Genomic DNA, 25,413 nt, shown 5'->3' on the forward strand with positions numbered 1-25,413 from the left:
AAGGCAAGTTTTAATTCCAGATTTATTCAGTTACAGAATTTAAATTCTCCACCTAAGATCTCAGTGATGCAGCAATGTAGAGGTTGCTGGCTTTTGGCTGAAATGCTAAACAAGGTTCAAGGCAAACCAAATTCTTTTATCTGCATCCCTGGAAACAAAACAAGCAGAGCCTTTATTAAAAATTGCTAAAAACTTAATTACTCCTCTCAACTAATTGAGGAATACAAGTTATTTCTATTGGTAATTCTAGATCAGAAAAGGTTGATACCAGAATCACTTGAAACCCAACCAGCTGTAAATATACAGTAAGCTTAAGCTCAAATCTTGAGTATTGGATGCGAGTTTATATTATAATCAAGAAAAGCCCTATCCACGGAAAGATGTGTTGGCCTTGGAGAGGGTGTAGAGGATGTTCACAAGAATGATCCCAGGAATGAAAAGCTTAATGTTTGAGGAGTATTTGGTGTCTCTGGGCCCTTGTACTTGATGGTGTTCAGAAAGATTGGGGGGGGTGGTGGCGGCGAGGTGTGGATATCATTGAAACCTACCAGATACTGAAAGGCCTAGAGTAGATGTGGAGAGTCTAGGATGAGGGCACAGCCTCAAAATAAAGGGACATTCCTTTAAAACTAAGATTAGGAGGAATTTCTTCAGCCAGAGACTGTGAAACTGTGGATTTTGTTGCCACGGAGACCAGTGGAGGCCAAGCCATTGGGTGCATCTAAGGCAGAAATTGATAGGTTGCTGATTGGTAAAGAGGTTAAAAGATACGGGGAGAAGGTGGGAGAATGGGGTTGAAAAAAATCAGCCACAATTGAATGGCGGAGCAGACTCGATGGGCCAAAAGAACCAATTCTGCTCCTATATCTTATGGTCTTAAAATAGCCCAACACTTATTCTTAAGTTTACTGTTGTGAGCAAAATGAATTAGATTCCAGTAACATAGAAGTCCATTTTAAACCAATTCTGATCCTCATGATGCTTTAGATCATTTCAACCAAGTAGAATTAGTAATAAACCTTCAGCTTTTAAATTCCATTTCTTGAACTAAGTTGCACCTCACACACGGGGATTATTTTTGTCCTGGTATGAATAGACTTAACATGGCCCTTTGCAAGATCTTTCTGGGTTGCTTATGAATACACTATTTCCTAACGTATATTGACAAATATCCAAAATGTATTTATATTTCCTACAAATCAGTTGGAACCTCCATTCCCAACTTCTATTCACAAATCAGAAGTCAAACATCTTGCTGGTTCCCAGAATAAGATGATACCATTTGATACAGCCATAATATCAAAACATTCAAATAAATCATTTTGCATTATAATAACAAAGTGCAAGGGTGCACATTATACATCTTTGTTACGAAAACTTCCATTTGCAATTACCTCATTTTCCTTTTGGGAATCAACATAAATTGTTGGAAATGGCTCCCTTTCTACTGTTTGCAAGGCCTACAAAAATGTGCAGAAACAGAATTAATTCATAAGACACATTTTCATAGAAACAGTAATTTATTTTAGCACATCATTGATTGGAAGCTTACGCAAAGGGCCGTTTTAAAAGGTTTTTCCTTTGTTCCAGTTCCAGTTGCATCATCTCCTTCACGATCAGAGACATATAATTCACCTGTGAAATATTAAAACCAAAAATCTTATTTAAAGAAGTTTTTTGTGGAAGTACATATCACAACCTCAGAATTAACTCAACATGCTTCATATTCTATATACAAATGATCATTTCATCTCAGGTGTGGCAATAATATTGTGCTCAACAAAATCATAGAGTCATAGAGCACTACAGCAGAGAAACAGGCCCTTCAGCCCATCTAGTCCATGCCAACCTGGTTTTCTGTCTAGTCCCATCTACCTGCACCTGGACCATACCCTCCATACCTCTCTCATCCATGCACCTACCTAAATGTTTCTTAAATGTTACAATTGAACACGCATCTTCTACTTCCACTGGTAGTCCTCACAGTGGTACAGCTCATTCCACACTCACAACACCCTCTGAGTGAAGTAGTTTCCCTTCAGATTCCCCTTAAATATTTCACCTTTCACCCTAAACCTATGAGCTCAGGTTCTAGTCTCAACCAACCTGAGGGAAAAAGCCTGCATGCATTCACCCTATCTATACCCCTCATAATTTTGTGTAACTCTATAAGATCTCCCCTCATTCTCCTGCGCTCCAGGGAATAAAGTCCTAACCTATTCAACCTTTCCCTCAAATCCCGGCAACATCCATGTAAATTTTCTTTTTACTCTTTCAAGCTTGTTGATATCTTTCCTTTAGGTAGGTGACCAGAACTGCACTACTGACATCTTATAGAACTTCAACATAACGTCCCAATTCCTGTACTCAATACCCTGATTTATGAAGGCCAAAGTGCCAAAAGCTCTCTTTACAATCCTATCTACCTATGATGCCACTTTCAAGTTTCAGTGAGCAGGAGCCGGGACTTGGAACGAGAGGCAGGACATTTCAGAAGAGGCGAGTCTGTGTGCTTTGTACAAAAACACTCCTACAAAAATAATGAGATGAATCAATTTCTGGTGATTCTGACTAGGCACATTCGCCAAAGCACTAGAGAATCACCAAATCCTCTTCTAATTTAGGAGGAGCAAAATCCTCCAACAATACAGTATTCTGTCCGTTCTGCACAAAAGTCAGTCTGGACTATGTGCTCAGTTCTTCAAATGATCTTGAATTTACCAACTTCTAAAGGTCACTCATACAGGGCTACCAAAACAACGAATTCAAAATAAACGTGCATGATCCAAGATGGCACCTGGGTAGTTTCTTCTGAGCAAAGATCAGTTGCATCAAAAGAGGCTAAAAATAGAAAAGTTTTACTTAAAAACATGAATTAATATCTGTACCCTAATTAATGGTTTACTCTATTAAAGATACAGGATATGTTAACCAATCTCTTCACTTACTTTCTTAAAATACAAGATATTCATAATCAATACAACTTGGCAGAAATGCACACTTCAGTGAAATCTCCTTTTCCAAATATCTACAGGTCCAGACCTGTAGACACAGGTAATTTAGTACTGATTTTTGCTAATTAATAGCTTAACATCACAAGCAGATCTTTTTTTTAAATGGGTCAAAAGAAACAAGACTCTTTCTAGTAGCAACATATTCTGTACAATATCTGATTTTCAATTCAATAAATTATCCATTTTCAGTTGTTTCAAGTTTATTTACCAGTCCCATCCTCCACTGCCATGATAATAGATTTAATCCACACTATCCTCAAAGTCATCACTCCAAATCTTGTGGAGTTTTTCTTCCATCTGGGAAGTGTGATATTAATTTATAATTTTGAACAAATTCTTTACAGTTTATAGTCCAGGATCACTCTGATTATGCTTTTGTGAATGATTTCTACTACATCAAGGTCTTCAAAGACAATTCAAAACTGGAGCCTTAGCAAGTTGTTCTACAAGGGTTATTAAATAACATGAACTGTTTGATAATCAAATACCCTTGAACCATTTCACCACACTTGATTAGCTATGCTGATAACTGAATCACACTAAAGAATTTCAGTTGTTACTGCTTGTACATAATTGAAACTTAGGAAGACCTATCTAACTTCTACATTCAACTTTGGTGTAAAAAGAAACATGCTAAAGTTCTGCACTTTAAAAATAAAGGTCACTGATTAGCTCCAGAAATGCAGCAATTCAGAAATGAAATAACACAAACTCCATTTCAATGGAAAGTGGAAATTAGCTCTTACGTTGATGCGGCAACAGCTCAATCAAAAGGGGAAAAAAAAACAGGGAATGGCTTCAATTAATTTAGAGCTGTGAGAGAGAAAAAAAATCCAGGAAAGATTTAACATGCCTGACAGCTTCACTGGAAAGACAAACTGATGCCATCTGACTTGTTGGATACTTAAAAACAAAGTCCCATAGGCACCCAGAGTATTCTCTCTCTCAGAATCTTGTCGGTTTCTTATTCAATCCATATTCCAAGGACAACCAGCACATCACAGGAATCAATCTAACGGAACCTACACTGCACCAACTCCAAGGCCAGCATAAACTTCCTTGGGTATCAAGAGCATATCTGCTCAGGATCTTCTGGGTGCAATCTTACCTAAGTCCAATTTTCAATCATTACAAGTGATTTTGTACTTTTGCCATAATTAAACTTTATTTAAGATACCTTTATTAGTCACATGTACATCGAAACACACAGTGAAATACATATTTCTGCACAGTGTTCTGGGGGCAGCCCGCAAGTGTCACCATGCTTCCAGCGCCAACATAGCATGCCCACAACTTCCCGACCTGTACATAGAACATAACAGCACAATACAGGCCCTTCGGCCCACAATGTTGTGCCGACCTTTAAACCTTGCTTAAGACTATCTAACCCCTTCCTCCCACATGTCCCTCTATCTTAAATTCCTCCATATGCTTATCTAGTAATCTCTTGAATTTGACCAATGTACCTGCCTCCACCACCACCCCAGGCAGCGCATTCCATGCCCCAACCACTCTCTGGGTAAAAAAACTTCCTCCGATATCTCCCTTGAACTCCCCACCCATTACTTTAAAGCCATAAAAGTACGTCTTTGGAATGTGGGAGGAAACCAGAGAACCCGGAGGAAACCCACACAGACACAGGGAGAACTTACAAATTCCTTACAGACAGCGGCTGGAATTGAACCCGGGTCACTGGCGCTGTAATAGCGTTGCGCTAACCACTATGTTACCATATTGCTGGTGATACATGCATGTTTATTTTCTGCAATTCATAAACCAGTGCACCAAGGTCCCTCCGTGCACCCACATTTACTTGTTTCTCCCTTGAGAATAATTGTATTCTTCCTACTTAAGTGACTAATCTCCTCACAGTTCAATTTCCCATCTAGCTTTCTGTCATTGGTGAACTTAGATATGTTAAATTTTGTCTTTCCAGAATGGTCACCATTATAAACTGCAAACTACTGAAGGCTCAGCACATATCTCCATTGCATCCTAAAAGTTACAGCTCGTTAGTCTGAAAAAAAGTTTCCAAACTTTTAATCAATCCTCTATACATGATTTGCTACAACCGTGAAAGCCAGTTTTGTGACATAGGTAAAGCACCAGACTTGAAATTTGCTGGCTTTTGGTGGAGCTCACACATACTTAATGTATAAGAAAATAGATGCTTGTGGATATTTCTCAATTAATACATACTCTTCATTCATGGGGGTGGGGAAGTGAGGGAAGAGTCAAAGGTCATGTATCAGAAGCAAGGACAGAGTGAAGACCAGATTACTGAGGCTCCCTGGATTACAGAAGACCTGATTTACAGAAATCAGACTTCATGCAAATTCTCAAATAATTTTTAAAATATTTTTTTCAAGATAGTAATAATAATATTTTGTTGTACTCATTAACAGTACTTTCCTAGTGTTATGGTGAACATAAAATATATTCGATGAAATTATAGGAAGGGCATGCAGGGTGACGCAATGTGGGCATCTACAGACACAAGATGACAGCATAATACAGGACTAAAAGAAAACAGCAGTACATCAGGAAAGGGAGGTTCAGCGATTTCAGACAATGTTTTTATCCTGGAAATCGTTCATTTCTGATTTACAGAAATAAAAATAGTTTATGGACAGTTCTCAGAAAACTGGGGATGGGGGGGGGAGGGGGTGTGGTCAGTGGGTGAAAATAGGAGCCAGAATGTGCATACTCCTGGTAGCTACCTTTCCACCTTCACCAGTGACCATAGTGGTTCAAAAGGGCCATCAGGCACAAACAAGTAGATTGACTTGGAGACACTAGAGACTTCAGATGCAAAAAAAAAACTCTGGCGCAACTCAGTGAGTCAGGAAGCATCCTTGGAAGCAGGGTGAAGGTCAACATTTCAGGTTGAGACCCTGCAGCAGGACTGAGTGTGTTAGAGGGAGGTTGCTTGAATAAAGAAGCAAAAGGGTGAAGTGAGGCAAGGATGGCAGGTGAAACCTATTGCTGGGGGGAGGGGAAAGATTGGGGGGAATGGGGGAATAGTAGGTGGGAATGTGGGCACAGTAGAGTGGAGTGAGCGCAAATGGGTTCCTAGGGACTCTGAGCTCATTTCCATGCTGTCTCTTTAAATAACTCCAGGAGAGCCAGACCGTAACCCAGACGTGAGCAGGGATGAGCAGGAGGGAAACGATCGTAGTGGATACACCCAGCCCGGCCGGGTGTATCCACTAAGGGTGCAGTACCAATCTAGCCCAGTTAGACCGTCAGGAGAGAAAAAAAAACAGCCAGCAGGCGGACGAGCAGCTGGCCCTCGCCGGGCCGGCACCACAAGCGACCCGGCCTCACCGGCACCATGCCTGGGGGGGGGGGGGGGGGGGCACATGTACCCGCACCCCGAGCCCTTCCTCACCTAGCGACAGCCCCGCCGTCTCCTGACAGACGTCCCCAGCAAACATATCGCAGCCCCGAGTGCTCAACTGCACACCGATCGATCCCCACAGTCCGACTGCACCCGGCGATCAATGAGGCGAGAGGAGGGGGAGCGGCAGGGGTGGAGGCGAGGTCTTGGCCCCGCCCCTTTCCCCGCTGTCGGCTTTCTGATTGGACAGCCGAGGCGTACACCCGACGCGGCGTGACAGTCGATCACAGCCCCCGCCTGCGCAGAGGAGAGCTGGTTGCTGCCGATTGCATCAGGCGGGTGGAGAATCTCAGAACGATTACAGAGTGGTTTTGGGGCTTTTGGCCCAACCAGCCTCTCAATGCGCCATCGGTGGCGGAAAACCATCCGCTGCAGACGCTGCAAATTCGAAACAAAAACTGAAAACGCTTAGTTTATTGTCGGGAATCAGCGTCCATGGGAGAGGCATGAAACTGAAATACATTCATTTCAAAAATAGCCTCTGTACATCGAAGTATATGCAGGAAATACAATGCAATCAGTATATTACGACCTGGTACAATTCTGGCCGCTGCCTGTAAGGAGTTTGTACGTTCTTCCCACGTCTGCGTGGGTTTCCTCCGGGTGCTCCGGTTTCCTCCCACATTGCAAAAGACATATGGGTTGGGAAGTTGTGGGCATGCTATGTTGGCGCCAGAAGCATGGCGACACTTATAGGCTGTCCCCAGAAAACTACGCAAAAGATGTATTTCACTGTGTGTTTTGATGTACATGTGACTAATAAAGAAATATTATGTTTTTCTGTACATTGGTAGAAAATGCTTCTGATCTACCTGCTCTCCTTCCCCTAACTTATTATCCTCTGTAGACCTACTTATTGCTAATTGTGGGTGGACATTGACCTCGATTTTTAAATTCCCCTCATCCCAGTGAATTATGTTTTTGTTTCAAAGTTCCAGCATCTGCAGGTTTTTTTTATTTTTCAGAACTGATATTTCAGGTCAAGGTCTCTTCATCAGAACTGGGAACTTGAGAAAAGAACATACGTCTTAAGTTACAGAGAGTAAATATGTCTGTGAAAGACATGTATGTGAAAGGTTGCTTTAAAAACCAATGGTTAGAAGAGGAAAAAAAAGAAAAATTGAAACAGAAACTATGACCACATTTGCGGGGAAAACAAAAAAAAGTGTTTATCTGAAATTATTAAATTCAGTTTCAAGTCCCAAGGGCTGCAATATGGCTAGACAGAAGATAATCAACACAGACACTGTGGGCCAAAGGGCCTGTCCCGATGCTGCGCTGGTCTATGTTTTATGTTCTATGATGATAAACAGAGCAAGCACCAAGTCCAATTGCCATCCTTTTCTTTTTCTTTTACAATATTTTTATTGAATCCATGAAAAAAAAGTACATGCATCAAGAAAGAGAATAAAAATACTATTGAATACATTGTATTAAATCATACTTAGGTTACAATACTCTAAATTAATAATCACATGTAGTAGTTAATAAGGGAAAAAAATTGAAATATTTTATTATAAAAAAATCTACTCCCACTACCAAAACCCAAAGCTGTTAGATGGAAAAAGGAAAAACCTTTAAAAACGTAACCGTGTCAACCAATATCTGCATTTTAGTCCCCAAATCAGAGATTTTGAAAATAATTCAAAAAAGGTCCCCACAGGGTTTGAAAGTCTAGGTTAGGTTCAAAAACTGAACAACGAATCTTCTCTAGATTCAAGTATGACATAACATCCCGTAACTATTGAGCATGAGTAGGCGGAGTAACTTCCTTCCATTTAAGCAATACAGCTCTCCGGGCTATAAGAGAAATAAAAGCCAGAATATGTAAATCAGAAGTCTTCAAAGTTATATCTTTTTCTCCAACAATCCCAAATAGTGCAGTCAAAGGATTAAGTTTAAAATTTATTTTGAAAAGTACAGAAAAAGTATGAAAGACCTCTGTCCAATGTTTTTTAAGACTCTGACATGTCCAAAACATGTGAATTAAGGAAGCCACTCTGTTATTACATTTGTCACAGTAAGGAGATATATCAGAATAAAAACAGGATAATTTATCTTTAGACAAGTAAACTCTATGGACCACTTTAAATTGAAGGAGAGAATGATGAGCACATAATGACGAAGTAGTAACCAACTTGAAAATTTCATTCCAAGTTTCCTCAGAAATTGACATCTGCAAATCTTGTTCCGAAGCGTTTTTAATTTTATCTAGTGGCACCTTACTCATTCCTAGTAATCTGTCATAAATATTAGATATGGAGCCATCCTGAAAAGGTTCCAAATTAAAAATTACATCTAATAAATTCTTATAAGGACTCAAAGGAAAAGAATGTAATTGAGATTGAAGAAAATCTCTAATTTGTAAATATCTTTTAAAAAATGAGTTTTTGGTTAATTATACTTGGTAGACCATTGTTCAAACCAAGAAAGGTTTCCTCCAACAAACAGATCTTGAAAACAAGTAATACCTAATTTGTCCCACTCTTTAAAAACTACATCAGTCATAGAAGATTTAAAAAAGTAATTAAAGAAAATGGAACTGGACAAAGAAAAACTTAATAAACCAAAATATTTTCTAAATTCTAACCAAATCCTCAAAACATGTTTAACTACAAAATTATCTGTTAGTTTATTTAATGATATAGGAAGTGAAGAACCAAGCAAAGAGATAATAGAAAATTTTTTAACAGAATTAATTTCCGAAGAGACCCATACTGGACGAGCCTCTTGATTAACATAATGTAACCAAAACGTAAGATTTCGTATATTGACTGCCCAGTAATAAAATCTAAAATTAGGTAAGGCTAAACCTCCGTTCTTTTTAATCTTCTGAAGGTGAACTTTATTTAGTCTAGGATGTTTATTATTCCAATATATAGGAAGAAATAATTGACTCAAGAGAGTCAAAGAAAGATTTAGGAATAAAAACAAGTAAAGCCTGAAATAGATATATAAATTTAGGTAAAGCCATCCTTTTCAAAACCTTGTGAGATGGATCCATCAGATTTTTGGCTCAACTTCTCAAGCAGTTTCCTTTTTACCAATACTAATTACTTAATTGTTTGCACCAGACCCTTGGTTCTCTAGCACTTCTGCAAATTTTGTTGTGTCATCTCACATAAGATATCTTTATTAGTCACATGTACATTGAAACACACAGTGAAATACATCTTTTTGTGTAGTGTTCTGGGGAGCAGCCCGCAAGTATCATCACGCTTCTGGCATGAAGACAGACGTAATGTTTATTTTATCCCTTTATCATTTCCTTATAAGTTCTCCAATTCTCTGTCTCAAGGATATAATATCAAGACATTTAGAAAATAAGAAGATTGATAAAACAAGATGGATTTATGAAAGGGAATCATGTTTGACTAATCTTTTGGAGTTCTCTGATGTATCTATTGAAGTAGATGAGAAGGAATTAATGGAAATGGCGCTTTGGATTTTCAGAAGCTCTTTGATCAGGTTTCACACATGAGGCTGGCAAATGAGGTCAGAACTGATGGAGACAAAAGTGAATGCAGATGCTGGAATCTGGAACCCATCTGCCATTCCTCCACCTATGTTTCCAACAGATCTATGTCCTGCTCTATGCTTTGATAACCTTACTTATTCTCTGCAACTCCACCAATGCTTTGATTTGCTAAAGTCCATGAAGGCAACAAAGGTGTCATGACAACAACCTTTCCCTCAATGTCAGCAGAACAAAAGAGCTGGTCATTGACTTCAGGAAAGGGGGCAGTGTACACCCACCTGTCTACATCAATGGTGCTGAGATCGAGAGGGTTCCTAGGAGTGAACATCACCAATAGCCTGTCCTGGTCCAGCCATATAGACGCCATGGCCAAGAAAGCTCACCAGCGCCTCTACTTCCTCAGGAGGCTAAAGAAATTTGGCATGTTCCTTTTGACACTCACCAACTTTTATTGATGCACCATGGAAAGCATCCTATCTGGATGCATCACGGCTTGGTATGGCAACTGCTCTGCCCGTGACTGCAAGAAACTGCAGAGTTGTGGACACAGCCGAAGCACATCATGGAAACCAGCCCCCCCTCCACGTACTTTGTCTATACCTCTTACTGCCTTAGCAAAGCAGCCAGCATAATCAAAGACCCCACCCACCCAGGTCATTCTCTCTTCTCCCCTCTCCCATCAGGCAGAAGACACAGGAGCCTGAGGGTACATACCACCAGGCTCAAGGACAGCTTCTACCCCACTGCAATAAGACTATTGAATGGTTCCCTTATACAATGAGATGGACTCTTGACTTCAGAATCTAACTTGTTATGACCTTGCACCTTATTGTCTACCTGCACTGCATTTGTTCTGTAGATGTGACACTTCAGTCCGTATTCTGTTATTGTTTTTACCCTGTACTACCTCAATGCACCGAACTCAATGTTAATGAATTGATCTGTACGAACAGTATGCAAGACAAGTTTTTTTTTGCTGTACCTTGGTACAAGTGACAATAATAAACCAATTCCAAACTACTGCCCTTCCTTCATCGATCATCTTCATCATCATCTCATGGAAAAGCTCAATCAAGTTTGTAAGACATGACTTCCCCCACACAAAGCCATGCTGACTAATCCCTAATATCTATCACTGTTTTGTGTATCTGATTCCTTTAAACTGCTACATGGTAATACTCATTGCCTTCCAGTTTAGTTTAAATTTCTCCATGGAACCATGGATCTCAGTCCTGAGGTGAAACTCACCCATCATCTCACTGTTCAAGATGGACAGGTGTGAGAGAGAATAAGTTGTAGATGACATACCACTCAACCATCTTGAAAGGGAATTGACTAGGATATGCGGGAGAATAAAGCTTTAAGGGAGGAGGGCAATAAGAACTGTCATGTACCAGGAACAAAAGAAACACACCGGGTCATGGATAAGTGTTAATAACTATTTTATTAATAACTACTTATTATCATAAGTAAAAATGTTAGAATTTTAGAGGTAAAAATGTTGGAATGTTAGACATTAAACCCAAAAACTAAACTCGGAGTGTGTGTGTGTGTGTGTGTGTGGCAAATTCCCAAACTCCAAGTCCAGGAATAGTTCTCAAAGTTCAGTTCAGCAAGCCGTAAGGTGAAACATGAGCAAAGGCTTCTGCAAAACCACCGTTGACTGAAGAGGAAACGTAGAGAGAAAATAGAGAGTAATTACAAAATCCAAATGTTCCACAAGGGAACCCATACGACACCTCAATCACTGATGATCTCCACTGCTTTGTTCTGAAGTATCTGCCACCGCGAAAGGCATTCGAGACGTGGCCGTCCACACAAATACCTGTTTCCTTCTACAGGTTAACGACAAAGTGGACTTCATTGGATTATTCCAAAAATCCATACATGGATTGTAGTGACAGACACAATTATTGTTTTTCATCCATCGATACAGAGACCAGCAGGCAGGTGTCTCTCTCTCTCTCCCCTTCTCTCAGACTGACTCCGACTGCTCCAAAAACGTCATCACGTCCTTATCTCTTGTTGTCGTAATCACACACACACACAACTGTGCTGTGTCTTAAAGGGACATTCATCAATAGTAACCTAATCCATAACAGAACACTCATCTCCAGAATCAACCTGGTGAACTTCCTCTGCACCACTTCCAAATCCAATATATCCTTCCTCAAGTGAGGAGACCAGAACTGCATGCAGTACTCCAGGTGCAGCCTCATCAGCACCCTGTACAGTTGCAGCATAACCTCAAATTCAATCCCTCTGGCAATGAAGGCCAACATTCCAATTTGCCTTCTTGATAACCTGTTGCACCTGCAAACCAACCTTTTGTGATTCATGCACAAGCACAATAGGAGAGGGGAGAGAAGAAATGGAACAAATGAAATTGCTTCTTTGGACTCAGTAAGCCAATTGGCCACCTTTTGCGTTGTTATATAATTGGTTCTACCTACCCCAGAACAGATCCCAAAGCCTGAGTTTCAACCCCTCATTTCCCCTGCACCTTTTTTTTTATATATTAAAACAAAACTTGTGCATCACTCTACAGCCTTCTATTTCTTCCCTCTGGCATGCAGCACTAAAGTCATCTAATGATCACGGAGAGATTAATTGTGGAGAGGGTTTTATGACCTTGAGAAATTTCTTTTAACTTCCTCTGAAGCTGCTTGAAGACAAACTGCAGGATCCCAATTACTTCCCTCCCTATGTCATAGGTAGTGAGGTGCACCATGTCTTCTGACTCTGTTCTCATCCTTCCTCCCCTGACTTTGCCAGAAGTTATTCTTCACCCTCTGCTTGCTGGTCTTTTATCCCGGCACCAGGGAGTCTACAGACCAAGTGTGACTCATGTTGGTGGTTGCAGAAATGCCCGAGTATGACTCTAACAACGGAATCCAGTATGGATACCGCACGTCTGTACCAAACTGTACATGCAATCTTTTGCCCAACTATGAATACACCCTCACAAGTGTCATCACCCTTAACAGCCTTAAAGAAAAGAGTAGAAATTTGAGAGTAGCTGCAATCTGATGATTTCTGCACTTCCTGTCTCTTTTGTTTGGTCACCTACTCACGATTCTGAATTTCCTCTGGATGTAGGATGGCCATCTCCAGGAACCTTAAGCTTTCCTGATACCCTTCAAACTCCCGCTACACCTCAAGTTTGAAAATTCTGAGATAGAGGCTGATCAATTGAAGACATTTCCTTCATGTGTAGTGTAGGTCCTGGAGAAGGAACACAAGGATCTCACTTGTTCAATTATTTTCAAAGAAATTTTATATTTCTTCTGTTCCTTTTAAATATGCTCCCTAAATTGTTGTTCAAATTGAAAACTCCTTCTAATCTTTACCTCATCTTCTCAGTTTCAAAATTGAGTTATTGAATCAGCAATTTAAAACATTTTAGTCCAGTTTAATAATCTTAACTATTTTAATTATAGGCTTCTTCCTGCATTGCATTTTAACAGAGAAGAAAAACTACAATACTGACCAGCTTTCTAGTGATGTTACTGATTTTGGTTGTCAACCTCCATCTCCCCAAGCCTTGTACCTGAATGAAACTGGTGGACTCTGGTGATCACAAGATACTAATTTTCAAACAAGCTCAATAAATAACTGAACCAAGCAGAAACAAAGGGGTGAAAGCTTGTTTAAGCACAGACAAATTACAAAAATAATCATCGAATGAAATCCCTCCTGAGCCATTAATCTGATCCATTAGTGGCTATCTTCTTTATTTCTACATCCTTATTTTACACTCACCCAGCATTGGAAAGCATTAGGTCCCTTTGTAGCAACTGCTACCGCGATGCGAAAGAAAGACACTAGTCAATGAGGTGCAGAACAAAGTTGATTTTCCCGCCTTGCGTGGGCCTTTTAAGGGGAACGGTTCCCGTCCACCGAAAACGGAAATGACGTACGCGCTATGTCAAACTTTTCCAATGCAGGGGTTCTCCCTGTCGCTCGGGGAAGACGAAGGCCCAGAGCCATCTTGGGCCTCGCCGCTCCGACGACGCGCGACCTGACCGCCAAGCCGGTTTGCTTGCTCGGACAGTGAGTCGCTACACAACTTCCCCACCCAGGACCAGCGATATGGTCCAAGGTTCGCGAGCTGTGCTAGCCATTGCTTAGGAGGTCGGCCTCTGCATCGCAGTGTTGGGACCTCGACCGGTTGTTGTAGATCTAAATGGGCCGGTTTGAGGCAGTCCATCGTGAAGACTTCTTCCTTGCCCCCACTGTCCAAAATAAAGATGGACCCATTATTCCTGATGACCCGGAATGGCCCCTCCTATGGTCGTTGCAACGGTGCCCGGGGTGTGCCCCTGTGAACGAAAACGAACTTACAGTCTCATAGTTCCTTGGGCTCACAGGATGGGACTTGACCATGCCGCGAAGTGGGAATCGGTGCCAAGCTGCCGAGCCTCTTGCGCAGTCTTTCCAGGACTGCCATGGGTTGTGCCTCTTGCCCCCGAAGGGTGGGTATGAACTCCCCTGGGACAACCAGGGGCGCACCGCATACGAGTTCAGCTGATGAAGTGTGGAGATCTTCCTTGGGGGCAGTGTGTATGCCGAGCAGGACCCAAGGCAGTTCGTCGACCCAGTTAGGACCTTTCAAGTGGGCCATCAGGGCTGATTTCAGATGGCGGTGGAAACGTTCCACCAACCCGTTTGATTGAGGGTGGTAGGCCGTGGTGATGTGCAGTTGCATCCCTAGCATTTTCGCTAACGCAGACCATAGGCTGGAGGAAAACTGGGCGCTCCTGTCTGAAGTGATGTGGGCCAGAACACCAAAACATGAGATCCAATTGTGAGCAGCGCCCGGGCACAGGAATCAGTCGTGATGTCGGATAGAGGGGTTTCCTCTAGCCACCTCGTGAACTGGTCCACGATGGTAAGGAGGTACTGGGCTCCTCTTGAAACTGGCGGGGGACCAACGAGGTCGACGTGGATGTGGTCGAACCTTCTACGGGTAGGCTCGAACTGCCGTGGCGGGACCTCGGTGTGTCATTGGATTTTTGATGTCTGGCAGTGCGGACAAATCCTGGCCCACTCACTGACCTGTTTGCACAGGCCGTGCCAGACAAACTTGCTGGCGACCAGTCGGACAGTTGATCTGATGGATGGGTGCGCCAACCCGTGTACCGAGTCAGAAACGCGTTTCTTCCAGGCTGCAGGAACTATAGGGCGGGGCTGACCTGTTGCGACATCGCAAAGGAGGGTCTGCTGACCTGAACCAACTAAGAAATCTTGGAGCTGCAGGCTCGAGACTGCAGTTCTGTAGCTAGGCAGCTCGTCGTCAGCTTGCTGTGCGGCAGGCAGGGCCGTGTAGTCTACACCCAGGGACAGGCTGTGGATAGTCAGTCTGGAAAGCGCATCAGCAACGACATTGTCCTTTCTGGAGAGACGTTGGATATCCGTTGTGAATTCGGAAATATAGGACAAATGTCGCTGCTGACAAGCTGATCAGGGATCGGAGACCTTGGAGAAGGCGAAAGACATAGGCTCATGGTCAGTGAAAGCGGTGAAAGGCCTGCCTTCTAAAAAGTACCGGAAATGCCGGACCGCCAGTACAGTGCTAGAAGTTCCCAATCAAAAGCACTGTATTTCAGTTCGGGTGGTCTCAGGTGCCTGCTGAAAAACGCCAAGTGTTGCCAATGGCCTTTGATTAGTTGTTCCAGTACCCCACCGACCGTGGTGTTGGATGCATCCACTGTGAGGGCAGTTGGCACGTCTGTCCTAGGGTGTACCAGCATCGTGGCATCTGCCAGGGCGTCCTTGGCCTTTATGAAGGCAGCCGTGGCCTTGTCGTTCCAGGCAATATCCTTGCCCTTGCCAGAAATCAGCGGGAACAAAGGGCGCATGATACGGGCTGCTGCAGGGATGAACCAATGGTAAAAGTTGGGTAGGGGTGTTGCTCCTTCGCTGGTGATTCTGTGGCCGAGGAAATAGAGTTGAGTCCGAATTGGCACTTGGCTGGGTTGATAGTGAGGCTGAAATCACTGAGACGGGAGTACAGTTGACGGAGGTGGGAAAGGTGTTCTTGGCGGTCATGGCTGGCGATTAGTATGTCATCTAAATAAATGAACACGAAGTCCAGGCCGCGGCCTACCGTGTCCGTCAGCCACTGGAAGGTCTGCGCGGCGTTCTTAAGGCCAAATGACATTCGAAGGAATTCGAAGAGGCCAAATGGAGTGATGAGCACAGTTTTGGGGATGTCGTCAGGGTGGACTGGGATTTGGTGGTATCCCTGGACGAGGTCCACCTTGGAGATGTGGGCCCCGTGTAGGTTCACCGCAAAGTCCTGGATATGAGGGACGGGGTAGCGGTCCGGGGTGGTGGCGTCATTCAGCCTGCGGTAGTCGCCGCAGGGCCTCCACCCGCCGGTGGCTTTGGGGACCACGTGCAGGGGGGATGCCCAGGGGCTGTCTGATCTGCGAACGATCCCCAGCTCCTCCATGTGGCGGAACTCTTCCTTTGCTAGGTGGAGCTTGTCTAGAGGTAGTCATTGTGCTCGGGCATGAAGGGGTGGCGCTGTGGTAATGATGTGATGCCGCACCCCGTGTTTGGGCATCAAATTTGTAAACTGAGGTGCCAAAACCGATGCAACCTCGGCTAGGAGCTTGGTGAACTCGTTGCCAGACAGGGAAATGGAGTCCAGGCGCAGGGCTGGTAGGCTGGCTTCTTCCAGGGGGTAGGTTTGGAAAGTTCTGGAGTGCACTAGCCGCTTCCCTCGCAGTTCGACTAACAGACTGTGGGCCCAAAGGAAATCGGCTCCCAGGAGTGGCTGGGTGATGGCGGCAAGGGTAAAGTTCCAGGTAAAACAGCTGTCGCCGAATTGTAATTGAACTGTATGGGTACCAAAAGTCCGTATCGTTGTGCCGTTTGTGGCTTTGAGTGTGGGACCCTGTTGCCTGCTACAAGTGTTGTGGCCGGTGGGGGGCAAAACACTGACCTCTGCTCCAGTATCGACGAGGAAACGACGCCTAGACTGCTTGTCCCAAACGAATAGAAGGCTGTGTTGGTGGCCAGCCGCTGTAGCCATCAGCGGCGGCTGGCCCTGGCGTTTCCCTGAAACTTGCAGGGTGGGCGGCATCGATGGGCCTCCGTGCCCCACCCCTGATGGTGGGAACACAGCTGGTCGCCAGTGTCATCGTCTGTGTTCCTGGGGTGTGGTCGTCGGTTGCAGGGACTGGTTTAGGTAGGCGTTGGGCTCGCAGTCTGGCGATTTGGCTGATGGACGACCCACTCTCATGTTTGGCCTTCCACAGGACATCCGCCCGGGCGGCTACCTCACGTGGGTTGCTGAAATCTGCTTCAGCCAACAGCAGGTGAATGCTGTCGGGTAGTTATTTGAGGAAGGCCTGTTTGAACATCAGGCAGGGCTTGTGTCCCTCAGCCAAGGCCAGAATCTCGTTCATCAGGGCCGATAGGGATCTGTCCCCCAGGCCATCAAGCTGAAGTTGGCGGGCGGCGCGCTTGCTACGGGAGAGGCCTAAGGTCTGAATAAGAAGGTCTTTGAAAGCCGGGTACTTGCCTTCCTCCAGAGGAGACTGGATGAAGTCTCTGACCTGGGCGGCTGTCTCCTGGTCCAGGGAGCTGACCACGTGGTAGTACCGTGTGGAGTCGGAGGTGATCTGCTGAAGTTGGAATTGTGCTTCGGCCTAGCCAAATCAGACGCGGGACCGAAGCATCCAAAAGGTGAGCAGCTTGAGTGCCACTGCATTGGTTGCTGCGTTGTCATTCATTGTGTGGTTCCAAAATCCATTTGGACTGTCAGGGTCACCAATGTAGTGGCTGCTACCGCGACGCAAAAGTAAGACACTAGTCGATGAGTTGCAGAACAAAACTGATTTATTTTCCCGCCTTGCATGGGCCTTTTAAGAGGAATGGTTCCCGCCCACCGAAAACGAAAATGACTTATGCGCTATGTCATCAAACTTCTCCCACGCGCAGGTTCCCCCCGTCGCTCGGGGAAGCCAAAGACCCAGCGCTATCTTGGGCCTCGCTGCTCCGACGACACGCGACCTGACCGCCAAGCCGGTTCGCCTGCTCGGACGGTGAGTTGTTACCCCTTCATGATTTTAAACACTTTACCTTTTTCTCCGAAGCAAGAGCCACAGCTAACAAAATTAATGACAGTTGCAGATTTCAATTTCAGCAGCATCAACCTAAATATTTCTTGCCAATGTTTTAATATTCTTAATAGTGCCGTGTAGAATGTGTTTGCACATAAGTGTGACCAGGCCAAAGTTTTATGCATGAGCATTCCTGCAATTAACTCCTCCAGTAATTAACTCCATTTGTAGTTGTTCATGCCTTACCAGCTTGTGTGGCGACCTTCAACAGCCCTTCTGTTCGTATTCTCAGACTACTTTGCTCCCCAGCCTATTTTGGAAATTGATTAGATGGAAGGCAAATTTAAATTGTTATGCATACTTGCCTCAACCTCAATTTGAACTTGTGCTATGTAAAGGATTTCCTAACCTACAACCCTCCGTCCAGATGAAGGGTCTTGACTTGAAATGTTAACTGTCCATTTCCCTCCATAGATGCTGCCTGACCCACTGAGTTCCTCCAGATTCCAGCATCTGCAGTCTCATGTCAACCTTTCAGCTACAGGAATCTACTATTAAAAGAGGACATCCTTTTCCAGATTGGATTGTTTCTTCACCCCCCCCCACCCCCCCAGACTTCCTTAAAGCTGCTCCAGCTCCATTGCCATGGATGCCACTGGAAGATATATGGACATAGATACACTGAAATCTAAACTTCTGTGTGCAAACAGTTGTGGGCACACATTTAATATTGCTACAGTAGTAAAGCAGCAGCTGCAAGGAAACTTCCTGCAGTTAGATAGAAAATAAACAAGCAATTTACGTTAATTGATAGTCCACCTCATTAGCTTATTTTCTGAAAGATGGAGACAGTAAATATGAACCAAACAATTGCTATCATATGTAGCTGCATGAATTAAACCTTCAGTTATCTGACTAACTCAAAAATATTTTTGATCAGCAGAACAAATATTCCTATAAACCTTTTTGGCTCTGACTTTTTAAACGAAAAAAAGGAACTAAAAACCCAACCAATTCCAGTGTCAGTCAAATCCAAATTGCTTTCAATGTGATCCGGCAATCTTGCATCTTTCCTTGGATATGAAGATTAGCAATAACAACAAGGTGTTAAAGGCTAATGGTATACATCTGAGATTTCTAGTATGCTGCCATGGTTTTGTGGTTCAGTAAAAGACTGATATTGGAATAATTAAACAAGAATCAATAAACTTTACATGTTTAATTGTCCTTATTTAGTACAGAAAACAAGCCTGAAAATATACATTATATACAGACATATTATTTAATGCTTCAAGGCAAGTATAATGGTTTAAAAAGTTGACAAGGAGGAATGTTCAAACTAAATGTTTAATTACTTATGGAAAAAAATATTTAAGAACTTAAGAACAGAAAATAAAAATGGTAGTGCAGATTTTAGTGTTTTTTCACATATGTATTTCAGAACTTGAGCAGTGGAAAAACAGAATTTTATAAAAGATTTAATGCTGTCATATTTGGTAAAGCATTAAAGGTGAAACATATGGTATTCACAAATTGAATAAAAAGTGAGTAACTTATATAAATGTAAACATGAAAAACACCTCATTTAGGTAGTTTCTGCAAGTCAATACAACAAAATTATGTGTCTTCTTAAAGTCTCAAATGAAAATCCATAAAATATTACAATGTAGCAACAGGAGAACAATGCTTGGAAACCAGATTTATCTCTTTACGCTTAAATATAGTGGTTGGCCCCTGCAGATTTCCTCGCCTTTCTTTTGTGCAAATTGGGAGGATCCCAGATACCCCGTAGAGTGTGAAAGTCGCATATTGAATGCGTTGGAAACTTCCTCCAATTGATCCTGAGATTTTTTTTAAAAAGTTGTTTTCCTTTCAGCAAAATTATTTCCAATAAAAAAAGTCACAGACAAGTCACAACATGGTGATAATTTCAACTTGCGTTGGCACCTGCTGTTCCCTGTGTCAGACTGTTGACACCTAGTTCAGAGCGTGCTCCTTTCTTACGGATACTGCGACCTGAAGAAATTAGATCTGCGTATCCTCTTTGATGTGAAAATGCATAGCCTGATCGACGAACTGATGCATTCCGTTGGAAAGAACTTGGCTGACTTGGTTTAGGCTTAAGTTCAATCTCGTATTTTTTGCGGTTCATTTGAATCTATTAAAAACAAGACGATATTATTTAAAGAGCTCTAACCCTTAAAAGGAATCTGTGGAGATGATTCGGTTATAGCAAAGCCAAGGTAATCAATACTGGCACTGAAGGAGATCAGCTCATTGTATCCATGCTGCCCTAAAATGTAGGTGTTAAGTTAATTGTATTTCAATGCCCTCAAAAGATACTTAATAAACATGAAGGTTTCTAACTCCATCAGCTTCTCTTGATGCAAGTGTCTAGCCCCACTACAATTTGGATGAGAAAGATTTTCCTCGATCACCACACCTCCCTTACCTTCCAAACCTTTTAACTCAAATTCTGCTTCCTCTGATTAAACAACTTCAATCCAAATGGTAAACAGATCCTTCTATTCACTTGGTTTAGGGCTATCAGTTTTGTTTTTACACTAAAATTAAATATCCCCTCAGATTCTTTTGCTTCAAAGACAAAACCCCAGCCCAGCCATTGTCTCCTCATAACCATAATTCTGCAGAATCATCTGAAATCTCTACTGAACATCTCTCGGACAGCTAAATTCAGATTCCTTGCTTTTGAAAACTTCACTTTGAGCCATGATTACACTCTCCCTGTGTGGTGAACAGAATTCTATTCAGTCCTCCATCAATGGCCTAGGTGTTTTATACATATTATAAGAACAGGGCAATTATCCTTTACACCTTTATAACCACTTTCTCCACCTTGTCCTGTTATCTTCAAGGAACTATGAACATTCACTCCAAGATCCCTCTGATCCTCTACATGTATTCACTTGTTTGCATTCTCCAAACCATTACCCATTTCTCCACCTAATCAGTTCATTGATCTTTGTATCCGACAACTTTCTTCCTCACAGTCAATGACACTGTAAATTTTAGTGTCATCCTTAAGTTTTAATCATGGCTCAAAGTGAAGTTTTCAAAAGCAAGGGATCAGAATTCAGCTGTTCATTGGCTAAAATTGCTTGGCCTTCTCCCATTGAGCCAACTTCTAATCCAATTTGTCATTTTGTCATTGGATCCCATGGAATTTTACTTTCTTGACCAATCTGCCATGAGCAACCTTGTCAAAGGCTTACCAAAAATCCTCTTAGGGAAATCAAGTTAGTCAAATAAAACCTTCAAGCAAATCCACATTGAATCTACTTGATCAACCTGTGCCCATCTAAATGCTGGTTTCTGATTTCCCCACCACCAATGCTGGATTGATTGGATGGTAATTACTCAGTCTGTCCTTTTTTTTATTTAAAAAAAAGCAGTATCACATTGACAGTCATCTAGTCCTCCAGAACCACAACTTCAATCCAGGAAAAGGATAGTGACTGCATAATTTCCCCTTTTTTGTGAGAAGAGCCTGGATACATTTTCTCTGCTTTGGCAATTTATCCATCTTCAGAGAAGTCAATAAGTCTCATCTCTGTATTAATAATTTTCTGTGCATATTTAATGTTTGTAATATAACATTTTCTCGCGAAAATTGGTACAGAGTATTTACTTAAAATTGTAAATCCTCCACGCCCAGGCTACCATTTCGTTCTCCACTAAATGTCTAAATGTTGCCCACAAATTGGCAAGCCATGAAAAGAAGATCAAACTAAGCATTTGGACTTAGAACTGCAAAGTAGAGATGTGCTAACCCTATATAAGCCTTGTTTGGAAGACACCGTATACAGTTCTATTTCCATATTATAAAAAGGATATACAGACACTGAAAAGGGCGCAAAGAGGATATACAAGGATGAGACTGTTAACGTGAGGGACTACACATCAGGAAAGGATGAACAAACTGCCTCTTTTTCTCTTGAGAAAAGGCAGCTGATAGATGAGTGAATAAAGATCCATAAAATTATGAAGGGATTTGATCGAGTGAATGGAGGGAGAACATGGGAAGGAGACCATCATCACAAGGTAGGCACCAAGAAATTCAAACTGTGGAACTTGCTGCCACAGGGAAGATTGTGGTGAATAACAGATTAATTAAAGGGAGGCTGGCTAAGCATGTAACGGGACATGGGAATAGAGGGTTACACAGACAGATGCAAATGAGGAAAGCTGGGAGGAGTCTCAAGTGAAGCACAAGTGATGGCATGGACTAGTCAGGCCAAATGATCCTTGACAGTGCTGTACATCCTTTGTATTGCAATAGGACCTGCTCTTCCCTGGTTATTCTCTTTTCCTTCAGGTATAGATAAAGCATCTTACAGATTTCCACAATTTTATCTACCAATATTTCTGCAAGCACCCTCTGTGCCTTGCTGTTTTTGTTCAAAATTTCACCCTTGTCCTACCTATTCTTCTCTTGGATCAAAGTAGCATTGAACTTTTGTATCTGTCATAAGCTTGCCCCTTTTGTCCAATTTTACCCTGCATGTCCTTCAATAACTGTAGGGTTTAGATTTGGGAGCAACTCCTTTTATTGGGAATGAACACCTCTCACTGTTCTGATGCTGATTTAGTTGTTTCCTCTTTTGCTGAGTCTTACCTCAGCAAAGTAAAACTGGCTGTATCCCAATTTAGAATGCTCCTTCCTGTTCTATGGACTATGGTAAATTTTGATCGAGAACTCCAAAATGTTAATATCCAGGTGGTGGTGGTGTTGGGCTCTTGAAGAGCATTAAGGTGGACAAATCCTGAGGGCCTGATGGGATTTATCCCAGATTATTGAGATAGGCAAGGTAGGAGATTGCTGGGGCCTTGACAAAGATCTTTGCATCCTCCTTAACCACAGGTGATGTCCCAGAGGGCAGGATAATAGCCAACGTTGTTCCTCTGTTTAAGAAGGGCAATAGAGACAAATCAGGAAATGATAGACCAGTGAACCTTACATCAGTGGTAGGGAAATTACTGGAGAAGATTCTTAGGAATAAGATCTACTTGCACCTGGAAAATCATAGCCTTATTAGGGATAGTCAGTTTAGCTTTGTGCTGGTGTAAAGGACAATGGGAAGGGGACTCTGGTAAACAAAGTGTTACTGGTTATACAACCGCTGTAAATACAATAAGTCACCTGCTAGTGTAATCTGCTTGGTGTGATAAGAAGTTACTGAGCTATGAAATCTCAAGGCCACAAGAAAACAGTGTAGAACAGAAGGCTCCAACTGTGAATGATGTGTGAACATGTAAGGCTGCTCGCAGCAGCCTCGGTTTGACAAATGGCAGCACTAGTTGGTCAAGCATACCCAAATATGGGTATGCCTGTGCAGTAGGTGCATGGCCTAGGGAGTGGGTGGAGTTTCAGAGCAGAGAACAATGTACTTAAGCTAAGTTAACACCCTGTATTCCTTGAGTCGGGCCACGTGCAGGGAAGATCAGCAGTGACTGTTTGCTCCTCCGTGTACCCCCCCACTCCCACTAAGCAATAAAGAACTTATTGTACGCTCCTTGGTTCTGTTGTGGTCTGCTTTATTATAGTGCAGATCAACTTTCACACTGGGGAGGTCATGTCTTACAAACTTGATTGAGTTTTTTTGAGATGATGATGATGATGATGATTGATGAAGGTGGGGCAGTGGATGTAGTCTACATGGACTTTAGTAAAGCTTTCAACAATGTCCTTCATGGTAGGCTGATTCAGAAGATTAAAGTTCATGGGATCCATGGAGGTTTGGTAGATTGGATTCAAAACTGGCTTGGCCATAGAAGATGAAGGGTAGTGGTGGAAAGGTGTTATTCTGACCAGAGCGGTGTTCCACAGGGATCTGTGCTGAGACCTCTATCGGAGCTATAGGTGGGCTGATTTGCAGATGACAAAAAATTGGCAGAGTTGTGGATAGTAAGGAAGGCTGTCAAAGGATTCAGACAAGTCAGGAATGTGGGCAGAAAAATGGCAGATGAGGTTTAATCTGAACAAGTGTGAGGTGTTGCACCTTGGGATGTCAAATGTTAGAGGAAAGTATACGGTAAGTGGCAGGAGCATTGATGTACCGAGGGACTTTGGGGTGCAAGTCCATAGCTCCCTGAAAGTGGCTTCATAAGTAGATCGGGCGGTAAAGGCGGCCTATGGCATACTTGCCTTCATCAGTCGGTATATTAAGATTCAAAGTCAGGAGGTCATATTGCAGCTGTATAAAACCTTGGTCAGGCCACATTTGGAGTACTGTGTAGTTCTGTTCATTGTATTACAGGAAGGATATGAAGACTTGAGAGGGTGTAGAAGTTGTTCACCAAGGCATTGCCTAGATTAGAGAATACTAGCTACAAGAGGAGGTTTGACAAATTTGGATTGTATTCTTCGGAGTTTCACATGCTGAGGGGTGATCTGATAGGAGTGTATAAAATTATGGGAGGCGTAGACAGGCTAGGTGGTTAGAGTCTTTTTCCAATGGTGGAAATATCAAAGGTGAGAGGGAGAATGTTTAAACAAGATTTATGAGGCAAATTTTTGGTTTAAACAGAGATTGGTATGTGCAGATTCCCCTGGTATGTGCTGCCAGGGGAAATGGTGTGAGCAGATACAATAGCAATGTTTAAGAGGCACTTAGACAGACACAAACAGGCAGGAAACGGAGGGATATAGGCCTTGTGCAGGCAGATGGGATTAGTTTGAATTGGCATGGTCAGCATGGACATCGTGGCCAAAGGGCCTGTTTCCACACTGTACTGTTCTATGTTAATCTCTTATTGGACTTGCCAAATAATGATTAAAAATAAAAGTTATCCTGAATGTATTTCAGGAATTATACTCCATGGCAGCCTTTTCTTAAAATCAGCCAGTCTCTAATTGGTCTCTTCCCAAATCATTGAAGAAAAGGATATCTTCAACAGTTTGAACCTCCTCCATATTTTGTTAATTTCACTTTTTGTCCTTCTGCAAATGTCCAGCTGCAGTAAAGCCTCAGTCATTGATTCTAGTTACTCTGTTCAACAGAGGCAACTTAGCCTGTACCTTTAACGAAACAACCTAAAAAATATCGGAAGATCGCAAAAGGAAATCTTGCCCTGGACCACCTCCAATATAAAAGATCACCCTGCAGGAAAATCCTCCCAAAATTCACACATAAGCAGTTAAACTGGCCTTCCCATGCTCTTAATCTTCATTCAAGTCCAAACTCTCTGCCTGCAGACCTACGAATTAGGAGCAGGAGTAGGCCACCCAGCTCCTCCAGCCCTTTAGTGTCATTTAATATCATGTCTGATCTGATTTTAACTTCAAATCCACATTCACATCTACGCACTGTAATTTTTCTTCTTAAGTATTTATATACCTCTTCTTAAGTATATTCAAAGCTCTTGCTGCCAGCACTATGAGGAAAATCACAAAACTCAGAGCAAATAAAATTGTTAAACAATGAA

The 25,413-nt window shown here is 42.6% G+C and overlaps 2 protein-coding genes across 6 annotated transcripts in view; both read right to left on the bottom strand.

Moving 5' to 3' along the window:
* Positions 1–6,551, bottom strand: part of nars1 (asparaginyl-tRNA synthetase 1) — a 40,117-nt gene extending 33,566 nt beyond the window's left edge. The window contains exons 1-3 of the mRNA XM_052037460.1: positions 6,406–6,551; positions 1,553–1,635; positions 1,395–1,460 (exon numbers count right to left, since the gene is read on the bottom strand). Coding sequence (XP_051893420.1) covers positions 1,395–1,460; positions 1,553–1,635; positions 6,406–6,451 — 195 coding nt within the window. The 5' untranslated portion in view covers positions 6,452–6,551. The remainder of the gene's footprint in view (positions 1–1,394; positions 1,461–1,552; positions 1,636–6,405) is intronic.
* A 12,618-nt stretch (positions 6,552–19,169) lies between these two features.
* The window catches only part of atp8b1 (ATPase phospholipid transporting 8B1), a 150,414-nt gene continuing 144,170 nt past the window's right edge, over positions 19,170–25,413 (bottom strand). For 4 of the 5 annotated variants that reach the window (XM_052044231.1, XM_052044212.1, XM_052044241.1 and 1 more), the window contains exon 28: positions 19,257–20,125. In XM_052044231.1, coding sequence (XP_051900191.1) covers positions 19,898–20,125 — 228 coding nt within the window. In that variant the 3' untranslated portion in view covers positions 19,257–19,897. Of the gene's footprint in view, positions 20,126–25,413 lie in introns of all 5 variants that reach the window. The other variant, XM_052044204.1, reaches the window with a different exon arrangement.

Source organism: Pristis pectinata, chromosome 2, assembly GCF_009764475.1.
Source record: "Pristis pectinata isolate sPriPec2 chromosome 2, sPriPec2.1.pri, whole genome shotgun sequence".
NCBI classification, from domain to species: Eukaryota; Metazoa; Chordata; class Chondrichthyes; order Rhinopristiformes; family Pristidae; genus Pristis; species Pristis pectinata.